The 13733-nt window shown below is 49.1% G+C and overlaps 1 protein-coding gene across 1 annotated transcript; it reads right to left on the bottom strand.

Annotated features, from left to right (window-relative positions):
* Positions 1 to 266: 266 nt before the first annotated feature.
* Positions 267 to 4067, bottom strand: Mrgprg (MAS related GPR family member G). Its single transcript, XM_005064128.3, has 2 exons — positions 3955 to 4067; positions 267 to 2160 (listed from the first exon to the last, which is right to left on the bottom strand). Exon 2 carries the CDS (start codon positions 2091 to 2093, stop codon positions 1221 to 1223), a length of 873 nt encoding a protein of 290 aa, XP_005064185.1. The 5' UTR covers positions 2094 to 2160; positions 3955 to 4067; the 3' UTR covers positions 267 to 1220.
* Positions 4068 to 13733: the final 9666 nt, after the last annotated feature.

The raw sequence follows: 13733 nt of genomic DNA, 5'->3' as shown, positions 1-13733 counted from the left end.
GCATATGCCCCTACCTGTACCCACACAAAAGGGAGGGGTTTTCTGAGGTACAGGGGTGGAGTGTCGCTTTTATACCAGATGTATCCATCTGGATGGAAAGTGTGGTGGTGACTTATTTTCCTGGTGTTCTCAGCAAGGTTTGAATGCTGCTTATGTGTCTGTGCACTATGTGTTTGCAGGGCCTATAGAGGCCATAGGAGGACGCAAGAGCCCCTGGAACAGATGGCTGAGCTACCATGTGGGTCTTGGGAACTGAACCCAGGTCCTCTGGAGGAGCAGCCAGTGCTCCTAACTGCTGAGCCATCTCTCCAGGCCCAGGGCTTGAGTGCTTTAAGAATGACGATGAAGATAATTGTTGTTTTTTTTAAAAATTTTTAAAGAACCATCATAATAAAACATACAAAAACAATGTGCACGTTGGAAGCTTGGCTGTCTTTCTGTTTTCTCCAACTGTAGGTGAAGCTGGCTGTCAGGCCAGGGTGGTGTCTGCAGAAACAGCTTGCCTGAGCACAATGTTGGAAGAGTGGAAGGATGGGGATGGAATCTGGGTAGGAGGCAGGAGCACCCCGCTGGCACTGTGAAGGCCCTTTGGGGGCCTTGGGAGGCAGAAGTAGCCAGTATGTAACAATTTGCAGTGGCCCTGGGGCCAGGACAGACTGGATCTGTTTAGTGGTAAAACAGCGCCATCTTGTGGCCTCCATGGGTAATGCCAGACTGGCGAATTGGGGAGGCAGCCTGGTGTTTTATGAGGAATGTTGGGGCGAGGGAGGGAGAAATAGCAGTTTAGATGAGGCCTTGCAGTGGATGCATCCAACATAAGGACTTTGTAGACAGAGCTGAAGGGTCAGTGGCCCCAAGAGCAGCAAATGCTCCCCAGGAGCTGATGCTGAGCCTCCAGTCACCGGACAGGAGGAGGCAAAGCTCCTGTGGCCTGGACCACTGGGGCTGAGGGGCAGTTTTCTCAGCTTGGATGCCATAGGGACAGAAGGATGCAGGGCACATGCCTTTGCTGTAGCTCTGGGGTCCTCCTTCCCGCCCCTGCCTCTCTGTCTGTCCCTGTCCTCCTTGCCATGTTCAACAGGCAGCCTGGCCTCTTTCCCTTCTCCCCTGCTTATGAGTGGGAGCTCCGAAGTCCCTAGAGCCAAAACTGTGACACGGCAAGGGTTTGAGCAAGACTGGGATCTCCTGGCAGCTATGAGGACAGGACAGGATGGGCCACTCTACACTTGACTCATAGGCAGGGATAGCCCCCCAAGTCTTGACTGGGACTCCTCCCCTAGAGCCCTGTTGAGGACTACCTGCAGAGGTTCCTTCTTCCCGAGCTGCCTGCCCTTCATGTAGTACAAGAGGGGCTTTGCGCTGCTGTCAATGCAGGCTAGGAGGGTGGCCAGTGGGAAGAAGAAGGGGAACAGGAATGCTATGACTGGCCGCAGGCACCAGTAGACAACCATGGGCAGGCGACAGAAGAACAGCAGGATCCCGGAGCACTGGGCCACTTTGCAGAACTTGGGGGGTGGCTGCAAAGAGCAGCAGTTCCCACAGATTAAGAGAATCATGCTCCCCACGCAGGCCATGCTCGTCAGCACCACCAGCCAGACGACACTGATCCAGTGGTATTTGAAGCACACCAGCAGACTCATTCCGTTGTACAACAGTCCACAGGCATTGGCCGGCAGGAGCACAGCCGGCATGGTCAATGCCCAGATCAGGAGGCAGACCACAACCGAGGTGTACCTGGGGCGGCAGGCGGGGCTGCAATAGGAGGGGAGCATGTAGGTGAGGAAGCAGTCCACAGTAAAGGTGGCCAGCAGCCAGAGCCCCGCAGCAAACCACAGGAAGATGACCGGGAAGTGGAGTGTGTCCTCGTAGCCCGCCGCCATCTTGGCGATGGAGAAGCCCACCTGGCAGGAGAGGAAGAGGAAATCGGCAGCAGCCAGGTGTAGCAGATAGACGTTGAAGGGGCCCTTCTTGATGTGCAGACCGAGGTGCCAGAGCAGCAGAGCGTTGCCGCCCAGCCCGGCCAGGCTGACAGCGAGGCTGAGGTAGAAGAGCGCGCTGTTGACCGGGCCCCAGATGTTGAATATGGACAGCATCCTCGTTGTCTTCAGTGGGCGCTCTGGGAGGCCCCTGCAAAGGGCGACAGTGCTCACCACCCAGCTGCTGCGCACCGTGAGGGTGGGAAATAAGACATCATGAGCCTCCCACTTCCGGAGTTAGAGTCGTCCTGGCCCCTTTCTAGCTGTGTGTGATCTCTCTACGCCCACCCCGAGCCCCAACCTCTGTGCTCTGAGGCAGCATCCTCTGCTCTCATCCCGGCTGGCCAGCCCTTCCTGTGGGAGGTGCCCCCTTGCAGAGGCCTACCACATTCAGGCAAAGGGGCCACAGGTGGAGGGACTCCCCTTTCTTTTCCATCGTGGTACTAGTGTGAGGTCTCTTCCTCCAAGACCCCGATTACACCCACCCAAGGGTCTCTGATGGTGCCTGGTGTGACTCCAGGACACTCTGTTCTGTGCTGGGTGACGCTTTAGGGGACTTCCCCACATGCTCCATCTGGAGCAGAACACTAGATCCCCAGGGTCCTGCAGGACTGTGGCTCCTCTGAAGCGTCATATCAGAGTCTGGGCTTTGGTGATGGGTCTCAGGGCCCCGAGTCTTCTTGGGGAGTGATTAGCCACAGGAAAGTCCCTGGTGCTCTCAGTGGAGGGGGTCTCAGAGCAGTACCTCTTTCCACAGGGCCCATGGGGGACCTTGTCCTAACTTGGGGGATGGTCCAGGTGTGTAGACTCAGACCCAGATTCTGGGAACAGGGGCTGCCAGGGAAGAACAGCTATTATAAATGATAGAAAGAGAGAGGAAGAGGGACAGAGAGAGAAACAGAAATGGGAAGAAGCAGACAAGGAGACAAGGAGCAGACAAAGTCAGAGATGAAGAGAGAGAGACACAGAAAGAGAGAGGGAGAAAGAGAGAGAGAGAGGAGGGAGGGAGGGGGAGAGGGAGAGAGAGGGAGGGAGGGAGGGTGGGAGGGAGAGAGAGAGAGAGGGAGGGAGGGTGGGAGGGAGAGGGGGAGAGGGAGGAAGAGAGAGAGGGAGGGAGGGAGAGGAGGAGGGGGAGAGGGAAGGAGAGGGAGGAAGAGAGAGAGAGGGAAAGAGGGAGGGAGGAGAGGGGGAGGGGGAGAGGGAGGGAGAGAGGGAGAGGAGTAGGGGGTGAGGAGGAGGGGGAGAGGGGAGGGGGAGAAGGGCAGGGGGAGAGGGAGTCAGAGGGAGGGACAGGAGACAGTGACAAAGAGCATTGTGTACTTTGTTTCACCCTCATTCCTGGCTCCGGCTGTGCCCCCTGCCCAGGAGACCACCTTAACTATCTCTCCACTCACAGAGGCCCACCCTCCTTTAGACCCTGCTTCCTCTCATGGTCCCAAACCTTCTGCAGTGTCCTGGTAAGTGTCACCTCCCCGCTGGTCACCAAGGATCCTTCTTGGCACCTCCAGGGGATGGTGGCTCAACCTACAAGCCCAGTTGTCAGAGTCAGATTGCAGATCCTCAGGATCTTAAAATTAGAGATTTTGCCTGGACTCTCACGCATCATGGTGGTGACAGACGCAGGACCCTTTCTCTCTGTGGTCCTTAGTGCCCCATGGTATACCAAGGGTGTTTAATCCAGACTCCTACTCCTGTGTGGATTCTGGATGGTGGAGGCCAGGCTAGTTCTGAAAGGGGATACAGAAGGTGGCTTGGGCATCTTCCTCATGCTCATTCTCCAATGGACCCACCCAGAGCTGTGAATTCCAAGCCTGCAGCCTCGGCCTCCAAGGTTCCCTGGACTGCCTTCCCTTTCTCTCAGAGAGCATCCTCAGAGCCACCAGCACCCCTCTGAGAGCCAGGCAGGGAGCAGGGTGCCATAGCGGGTAAGAGAAAGCATGTTCCTTGCTTGGGGGAGCAGGCAGAGGGGCATACTAACCTTCTCACCTGTTGACCAACTGCTGACAGTGGCTGTCCACGGCTTGCTCAGCCCACAATTATGTTGAGCTCCTCCTGGCTCCTAAATCCCTCCTGTCCTCTGGGGCTGGCTCCTGCCAGTTCCCTAGAAGTGGGAGGGTGTGTCATCTTTTCATAGGAACTGAAGGAATGAGCTCAAACAGAGCTGTCAGTGGGGGTGGCTCCTCCTCCTCATCTGGGAGAAGAAACCAGAGAACCTTCCACCCATTCTGGAATAATCCCTGGCCTCAAGACCAAAAAGAGAGATGCCATTGTAGAGATGGCCCAGTCAGTAAAGGGTTTGCTGTTCGAGCTTGAGGACCTGAGTTTGGATCCCCAGCCCCTGAGATAAAAGCTGGGCATCATGGTGCATGCTTGTAACCCCACTACTGGAAGGTGGAGACCAGGGGACCCCTGGGACTTGCTATCCAGTCAGCCATGCTAGTCAGTGTGTTTGGTGCAAGATCTTATCTTTAAAAAAATAAGGTATTTGGCCAGTGAGTAAAGTTGCTTGCCACCAAGACTGACAACCTAAATTCAATTCCAGGGATCCACATGGAAGGAGAGAATTTGTTTCTAAAAGTTTTCCTCTGATCTGGACACATGTGGTGGCACATGTGTGTGCACACGCATGAACTTAAAATGTATTTAAACCAGGTATGATGACCCACTCCTTTAATCCCAGCACTTGGGAGACAGAGGCAGGCTCTGTGAGTCTACAAAGAGAGTTCCAGGCCAGCCAGGGCAGCATAGTGAGACGTTGTTTGAAAACAACAAAATGATTTTTTAAATGTTTCTTTTTTAAAGTGGAGGGTAATTGAAAAAGACACCTTGTGTTGGACTGCAGATGCCACACGCACCTGCACACATGTACATGCATCAGCCCAGGTGCACACATAAACACACGGCAGAGAGAGGCAGACAGGGTGAGGACTGCACTGTGAGATATATTGGTGAACTTACTGGCAGAGGAAGGTCCCGAGGAGCTGGGCAGCCAAGCTGGGTCCCTACATTTGGAACAGAAGACAGTGTTGTAATGGGTTAGGACAGAATGTCTCTGGTTTATCTTCAGATTCCATCAAGAGCCAAGCACATCCCTCCAGGTCATCCAGAGAACATGTGCTTTCACAGTTCTGTTACTAACAAAATATGTAGGAAACCCCAACTGTGGTGACTCAGATAGTCGTGGCAGCTGTAGCTCAAAATGGCTGCCATCATGTCAAGCCATATCCATACTCTCCCCTGTGTGGGATAGACCCTGTGCAACCACACATCTCTCCAATTTTTTGTTGTCATGATGGGGTTTTAGTTGTTTCCTTCTTCAGGGTGCTGCCCTCGAGGATGAACATAATTCACATGGCGTGCTGGTGCTGTGAGTGGTCTGCCTGGCTTTTTAGAGGAGTCTGCAGCAGCAGGAGAGCCTGTACGCGAATGAAACAGCAGGGAGTCGAACAGAAGACTTAGCACCTATCCTACGTAAGTGTGGGATTGGATAGGGCATTGATCTGGGTTTTCACATGTGACATGAGATGGCATTTGAATGTGAAATTGACATTCTGTGTTGATGAGGTAAGGCCTGTGGGCTGTCACTAACAGCTGCTGTGTGAATGTGACCAAAAGTGTGGTGTGTGACTTAACACCTTGAGTCCCAGGCTCAGAAGTTAAAAGCAGTCATTGTTCTTCTGCAGGACCTGAGCCCAATTCCTAGCACTGAAGTTCGGTGATTGTACTAGTTAAAGGGCAAGCAGACTCATCTTGCAGAACGGGGACAATCTTCCCTTGCAGTCATGTGAGCCCCAATGTGTCCTATCCCAAGTATTCTGAAGTCACCAGGCCACACTGGATCCTGTTTGGCATTAATGGCAAACTGCCAAGCCTCTGAGACCACACATCTGGTCCCCAAAAGCCACTAGGCCCAAAGAAGCTAAGGTCAGTGTCCTCATGTGATGAAACCAGATCCCTTAATCCCCAGCCCTGTCACAATGCTGCCTGCTTACCAGGGTATCCATTCCCAGGGTCATCCACAGGTCATCTGCCCCAAATCTCTCTATCCCCCAACTCAATTTTAAATTACATTTATTTACTTAAATGTGTGCATGTATTGAGGTCAGTTTACTCCTTCCACCATATGGGTTCCAGGGACTGAACTCGCCAGGCTTGGTGGCAAGCACCTATACGCACTGACCCTGCTGAACAGCAAGCGCTGTCTTCCGATCCTTTGAACCAACTGCTGCCATCTTCATGAGCTCAGCTGTACCATCCCAGATGGACCTAATGACTTTAGAGTTTCGATCATAGAAGGAGGAACTGGGGAGGGACCTTACCTGAATATCCGACCTCCCCACATCAATTTGTATGCCGTTCTGCCAAAGCTGCACATGGAGTATATAATCGGAGAAGCCTGGGGGAGTACTGTTTCCATCTACACAGCTACTATCCGTTCTGGGTACAGACCTTTCAGCATGTCTGCTTTAGGGTCACCCATGCAGTATCTAAGCCAAACAAACTCGGTTGTTCTCCATTGACCATGGTTGTCACTGGGACATTAGAAAGATGGGGGGTAGATGTTTCTTAGTCCCTTCCACAAGCAGAAAATTCTTGAGACTGCCCCAAATCTCTCTGACTTTTTCATTGTCCCAGTCAGTCCCGGTGGGGTTCTCATTGTTACTGTTGTTGTTTTGTTTGTTTCTTTATTTTGGTTCAGTATAATTCATGTGATTTGTTGCAGTGACTGGTCATCTGTGGCTGGCCTTGTCATTGACATTGGGTAATACTGTGGGAAATGTAAACAAAGTGTACCGTGTGTTTCTATCAAAGGGTCACATGAGACAACATTTCCTTTAAACAGTCATAAAGAAACCACTCCTCATCAGAAATTCAGACTTTCCAGTGTCAGCGCTTCTTGAACTCAAGGCTGCACTCTGCTCAGAACTTCTTTCTGCTTCTCTGCCCGGTTGCTGTAGTCAGTCTATCATGTGAGAATGACAGGTGGAAGACTGACAGTGAGGCTCAGGACCCGTTATTAGGAACAAAAACACAGGGGCACCCAACTGGGTGTGCTTTGACGTTAGATTTCTGAGCAGGGACCAGTATGACCTCAGCAGACTGGAGTGTTTATCTCAAACATCAAGGGGCAGGCACGATGGGGAAAGGGTATCTGCTAAAGGGAAAGGGGTACATGGAGGTTTGGGGAATGCAGTGACTGGGGCTACGTGCGAGCCTGCAGCTTCTCACTCCTGGAGTTGTTCGTTCAGACAAGGTTGTTATGTCTTTAGAAACTGCCTTGTCCTGGCTATCAGGTTGCATATCACAGTGGGCAACTGAGTTTGGCAATGGCCGTGAGGAGGATGGAGTTGGAATTTCAACATAGGGCCTTCCTTGGTCAAGGTCTGGCTGAGTTTGTTCAAAGTTTATTCCAAATATTCCAACTCTTAAGAGATAAGGAATGAGCTGGAGAGGATAGGGGTTCTGGGAATAGGACTGGAGTTTTGTGGGGAATCTGTAGGCACAGTCTAATTCAGAGTCTGGAAGAGGGGGTCCTCTGGTCACTTAGCAGGAAGAGAGTTTTAACTTGATTGGCTGTGATGGAAAATACGGTTGCCATCATGCCTTCTGGGAGAAACTTTTAAGACATAATCAGTAGAGAACCGACAACAGATGATTTGGTTATAGAGTGAAGCTGACAGATTACACAGGAAGGAAGGGAGGGGGAGTGGCAGGGAGGGGTGTGTGCGTGCATGCGTGTGTGTGTGTGTGTGTGTGTGTGTGTGTGTGTGTGTGTGTGTGTGTGTGTGTGTGTGGCCAGTAAGCCAGTGAGAGGAAGTAGTACAGAGTGACTGGGACTTGTTCCACTGCCAGGAGTGCTGCACTGAAGTGAGCTAGCAGAAGCAATTGGGAGCCACAGAGTGTTAAAGGAGAAACTAGAGGACTAGTGATTAGAATTGCATTTGGCTTGCAGTCAAAGGGATGACTTATCAGCCAGAGTTCCTCTGCAGCATCTAAAAGGTCTTTTTGCAGATATATCAGCATCAGATGGAGTTGTAGGGCGAGGCCCATTAAGAGAACTTACATGGGTCATTTTTGGGGGGTACAGGGTGATGGTCAGTAAGTAAGCTTTTAAAAGACAGGGTGAAAACCTAAGTACAGGGATAACAAGGAGAAAAAGAAGTGTTCAAGGAGAGGAGCCAGAGAGGGAGGAAACCAAAAGCCCATATACAGGAGGAGGCTTGTGGTTGAATTTTTTGGTTGTCCCTGCTGAGCAATAGCCTCAGGTCATGAAGAATTGAGTTAGGCTGTACTGGGCAATAAATAACAGCTTAGCCCTAGTCTGGCCATTCTATTCTGTTCCACCTGCAGAAATAATATGCCAAGTATCAGAAACAACCCACCCTGTTCCCAGTCAAAGCACAGAAAAACAGCTGTAACGTCCTGATAGCTACTTACATATGTGTGTATGTATATGTATATGCCCCCCTGCCCCTCTAAATGCACTCAACCTTCAGAAAGGTTGGGGTCCCTCACTGTTCCAATACAGCACTCTCAGCCTGTTGAGATCAAGTCTGTCTGTTTCTGTTTTCCTACAGTCCCTGTGTCTTTAGGCCCGCCCCTCTCAAAGCAGCTAGGGTCTGTTGGTGCGGGAGCAGCATCATTTATAGAGGAGGGCACAGGTCCCATCAACATCAGCATGGTCAGATCTGTCTCAGAGCACAGCAGTAGCTGAAGATTCCAGTTGGTCCTGAAGGATGTCAAAATGATCTGAAAATTTTCCACGGTTTTTGAGAGCTGGTGAGACCAAGAGGTTAACTGATGTAGAAAAGGTTTCAGTTTTAGCTCTGAGTCCTGAAAACAATGCAAGAGGGATGGGTTGGATGGCCCATGGCCCCTTAGTCCCCCTTTCAGAGGTCACTCAAACTGCTTTCAGAATTTGAGAGTGCTGATATCTCCGTAACTGCTTCTAGATGATAAAATGGGCTTTGTAGAAGGGGAGCAGTTAGGGTGTCCCAGAGGAGGGCCAGTCCAAGAGGTCACGACAAAACTTAGCGTATGGCAAAGACCCAGAACACAACAGAGCCATTTGGTGATAAAGCGAATTCTGGGAGCATGCTTTGAGAGGGAAGTAGTGCCTGTAACATATAAAAAGTGACACTGGCTGGGCATTGGTGGCGTTTGCCTTTAATCTTAGCACTTGGGGGTTTGAGGTCTACAAAGTGAGTCCCAGGACAGTCAGGATCACACAAAGAAACTGTCTCAAAAACAAAACCAAACCAAAAAAGTGACACTGTTAAACTGTTCTAATTTTTAACAAAGGTTGGGCTGGAGAGATGGTTCAGTGGTTACTGAGTGAAAAAAGAAACGGAAAGGAAGGGCATGACTGCCCTAGGTGTGGAGAGGGAGAGGGAGGTTTACTGTAGACAAAAGGGAGAGCATAGCTAGAGGCAGGAATGTCTGAGAGAGTCCCAAGTGAACACAAGACTGACTGAGTTGGGCCATGTGAGGAGAGGCAGAGCTAGAGAGGAACTGCTTACCAAGAGGGGTGGCCTGGGCCAAGAGAGTAAAGGGGAGACCAAAAGGGCCAGGTAACCATGATGGCTGGATTATATAGGGAAAGGCAGCGCTGGGAAGCTTAGGGTACTGGCCAGGAGGACCCTGTAACAGATAAAGACTGAAGTATGCAGGGGGCGGGGGAGGCACGGGACACGGATGACACCTGACTCCAGTGCCCACTTTTAAGACCTAACATTCCAGACTTTTTGTCGATAAGTGTGTGTGTGTGTGTGTGTGTGTGTGTGTGTGTGTGTGTGTGAGATAAGAGGCAGCACAATCTTTTCTATAACTACTTCCTGTTGACATTGGGGCATCATTGCTGGGGGCCCCCCAAAAGTTGGAATGTTGGCTAAGACTGGGAAAAGCAGGCTGTTTCACACATGGTAGGGGCTTTCTAGAACCATATGGGACTAGGGAAGTGCAGGCCTCTTTGGGGCCCTTTGTGATGCTGGACCACCTGTGGCTAGCTGCTTGAAGTGGCCTAGGATGCTAAGGCTCAGTCTGGTTGGAAATTCCTTCAGAAGCACCTAGAACTGGTGAGCTTGGAGCGATTAAGTTAAGGACTTTAGGGGAATTTTTTTTAATCCAAGGTGTACATTTGAAACTGGTCCTAGTAGCTGGGGAAGGGAAGTCTTAAGATGGGGGTGGAGGGTGGGGATATCCCATCCCATTCTCAGGAATAGGCAGGTGGGAAAACAGGCTGTTGATTGACAGTACTATCTCTAGTCCATTTGACCGGAGGGAGGTGGATCCAGGTCGACTCCCTGCAGCTTATATGGATTTCTTAAGTTTACAAAAGAGACAAAAGTTTTAATATGTTAAATTACCATTGTTTGTAATCTGTACTGAAATCCACCCTGTAGAAGAGGCAGTAGACTCATGCTTTGGATCCTAGTGAAAGCATGGGAACTCCAAAATGACTTGGGGTTACAAGCAGTGGCACTCTTTACAGAGGGGTGGATTTATAGATTGGACAGAGGTGTTCTTAGCATGCCTGAGAAGCACTCTGAACCTATGATTTGAAAACCACCAAAGGAAATTTAAAACCTTGAGCTTGTGACTAGGATAATGGTAGTCAGTGCTCATCAGAGCTAGATTAATAGCTTATCAGAATTCTATTGATTAATGTTAAAACTCTGAACTTTTGAAGTCTTAATATAACAATAGCATAGAGAGGTAAAGAAATCTGAAACCTTTTTTTATTTTAACACTTTCTTAGACCCTCAGAACTTACATGAACTTTAAACTTTTTCTTTCCATCCAACCATTCACCAGGACACATAAGTGATTAATTCACAGTCATTGAAAAAAACAAGTTCCTTTAAATAAAGGAACAAGGGGTAGTTGTACACACCTTTAATCCCGGCACTTAAGAGGCAGGTGAATCTCTGAGTTCAAGACCAGCCTGGTCTTCAGAGGGAGTTTCAGGACAGCCAGGGCTACACAGAGAAACCCAGCCAGGGAAAACAAGCCAGTAAGCAGCTCCCCTCCATGGCCTCTGCATCAGCTCCTGCCTCCTGTGCCTGCCCTGTTTGAGTTCCTGTCCTGACTTGCTTTGATAATGAAAGCAATGCTGAAGTGTAAGCTAAATAAACCCTGTCCTTCCCAACTTGCTTTTGGTCATGGCGTTTCATCATCACAGCAATAGAAACCCTAAATAAAGCGTACCCCTTCTGCCTTATTTGGAGACCACAAGGTTCCCACTAGGAAGGGGCATGTGTATCATGGGAATCTTTTTCACTAAACATTTTAAATGTCATATTCATAGATCTCTGAAGGGTCTGAGGACAATCTATTAAGTATACCTGAGTTTAGGCTTAACCTTGAAAACACATACAGGAGGCTAAATGAAGCTTGTCATTAAATGAATTCCATAACAGTTTACAAGTTAGTAGCTTTTATAAGATTAGAATTTTATAGCTTTATCCCTGTTTTAAAATTTTTTAGCTGAAAATTTCAAAACAAAACATGAAACTATAAACTTTTCTGATCCTTTTTATAGATATCATTATAGAGTATCAGGGTTTACTTTTGTGTGATTTAGTTTACCCAAATAGTTCAAAGCTTAACAAAGTGAGTGAAGACAAAGAAGTTAGATAAATATTACTGTGAGCCTGAGTAGACCTTGGGAATTTACAAACCTTACTATAAGATAGACCTTATTTATGAGCTATATGTTGTTACTTATCTACATTTTCTAGAAGCCTGGTGTTGAACAGTTAGCATAGACATACGTACTTAGGTGTAAATCTCTAAGTCAGCTTTTGTCAATATGAATAGAATAGACCTTTATAACTTTAAATTTTTGTCATCATACAAAAATTCATACCAATCCAATGTATTTTGGAGACTTGCTGTTGTTCTCTTAGTCTAAAAGGAGATACAACGACAAGTAGAGGGCTCAGTAGGACTGAGAAGTTTTATATTTGTTGCTTTATCTTAGATATCTTAAGATGGTGAGGTCACATGACATGTACTCTTTAACCTTAGTAAAAGTGGCTGCCATTCACATGGCTTGCTTCCATCTTGATGAGGTCATGAGTCAAGATGGAGGAGTCACATGATTGCTATTTAAAAGCATCTGTTTTCCTAAACAAAAGTTGAATCTAAGTTACATATATAGTGTGTTCTACACGAGAGTTAAATCATATCTATACTTGTTATAATATAGTGCTAGAGGGACCATGGCAGGAAGCCCCAAAGTGGGTGAGGGACAAATACTTAGGCGGGAAGTTTTACTTGGGGAAGGAAAGGGAGAGAGGGGAGAGAAAAAGAGAGAAAGAGGTGGGGCAGTGGGCAAAACCCTGACTGTCTCTTCAGAGGAACACAGGAGGGAAAGAGAGCAGGAGTGGGCGGAGCTTGTCTCTTAAGGGGAGCTTTTGCACCTGTGTACAGAGCCAGGGTACTGCTTGCCATGCATGCAGGGGTGACACACTGCCAGCTCCCCAAGGGGCGGGGCCAGATGTGCCTGGATGCTAACAATACTCAAATTTTGTTATAGATTTTAAACTATAACTAATGAATTACTAAGATAGAGTTTACAGCAGCTTCCCCAGAGGGTTTTCTTTCTTTTTCTTTTGAGAGCAGTGTGTAGAGACATCATAGAGATAAGAGATCTTTAAGAGTGGGAAGGAGGACCTTAGAGACACGACTTGGACGTGTAGAGCAGAGCAAGCCAGGTTATGAGGTGCGGGGATCATTTGTTCAGTGGCAATCACAATTAGTGAGCATTTGGAAATCAAGTGTACCAATTTTTGGCCATTGATCTGTACTGAGGCCAAGCTATAGTGAGTCCATGGAGGAAGACAGAAAGGATCAAAAAACCGGAACTTCATTTTGGGGAATTTCTCCAAGAGGAAGTTGAGAGAGAGTAGGTGGCCCAGACCAGGCTTAAGGAAGTTGCAGGAGGGAGCTGAGAGGGAACGGGGTTGTAAAGCATCGAAAAATTGTAGAGAAGCAGTAGGAGCATGGAAAGGACCACAGACCACAGGCAGGAGTGCAGGCGGAGAGATAGCATGGTGAGACTGCGGGCAGAAGAGTAGTGTACAGGCCCAGGAAGCAAGAGAGAGAGAGAGAGAGAGAGAGAGAGAGAGAGAGAGAGAGAGAGAGAGAGAGAGAGAGAGAGAGAGAGAGAGAGAGAGAGAGAGAGAGAGAGCTGGTAGTGGGAGGCAAAGGTCCCAGGCCCCAGCTCGTGGACAGGTGAGAGAAAGCTCTCTCTGGGTGAGAGGAAGAAGGGAGATGTTCACATGAGAGTAGCAGGCCAGAGGCGCAGCAGGCTGCAGGAGCCAGAGTGTAGAGTGCCCGCACGGAGGGCGGAGGAGGTCAGAGTCTAGAGAGACACTGAAACTGTGGAATGCAGGCCGAAGATGAGAGACAGTGTAGCAGCACTACAGGGAGGACTGACTACAGGGAGGACTGACTACAGGGAGGACTGATGCTCCTAGGGGGATAGGGGTGAGGAGGCTGCGGAAAAGGGAGACAGTAAGTGTCTTTAGTAGAGATACCCAGACAGGTGTAACAGGCCAGAGCGGAGAGATGTGAGAAAAGAGCCCAGGCAGGTGCTTTGAGAGACTCTTACAGCACAGACAGAAGAGGAATGGTCAGAGCATGTGGAGGGGAGAAGTATCTGAGACGGTGTGCTCTAGGGTTTGGGGTTGAATTTGATGGATGGCAGGAGGCAGCAGAAACAAAATACATAACCTTAGGAGAGCCAAATCA

This window comes from Mesocricetus auratus, unplaced genomic scaffold (assembly GCF_017639785.1).
Source record: "Mesocricetus auratus isolate SY011 unplaced genomic scaffold, BCM_Maur_2.0 Super-Scaffold_4256, whole genome shotgun sequence".
NCBI classification, from domain to species: Eukaryota; Metazoa; Chordata; class Mammalia; order Rodentia; family Cricetidae; genus Mesocricetus; species Mesocricetus auratus.
The sequence above is the reverse complement of the archived record's forward strand: the minus strand, read 5'-3'. Positions and strand labels throughout refer to the sequence as shown.

Bases quoted from the DNA above. Each gene is read 5' to 3' on its own strand.
- Mrgprg (XM_005064128.3), bottom strand. From the start codon at position 2,093: ATGCTGTCCATATTCAACATCTGGGGCCCGGTCAACAGCGCGCTCTTC.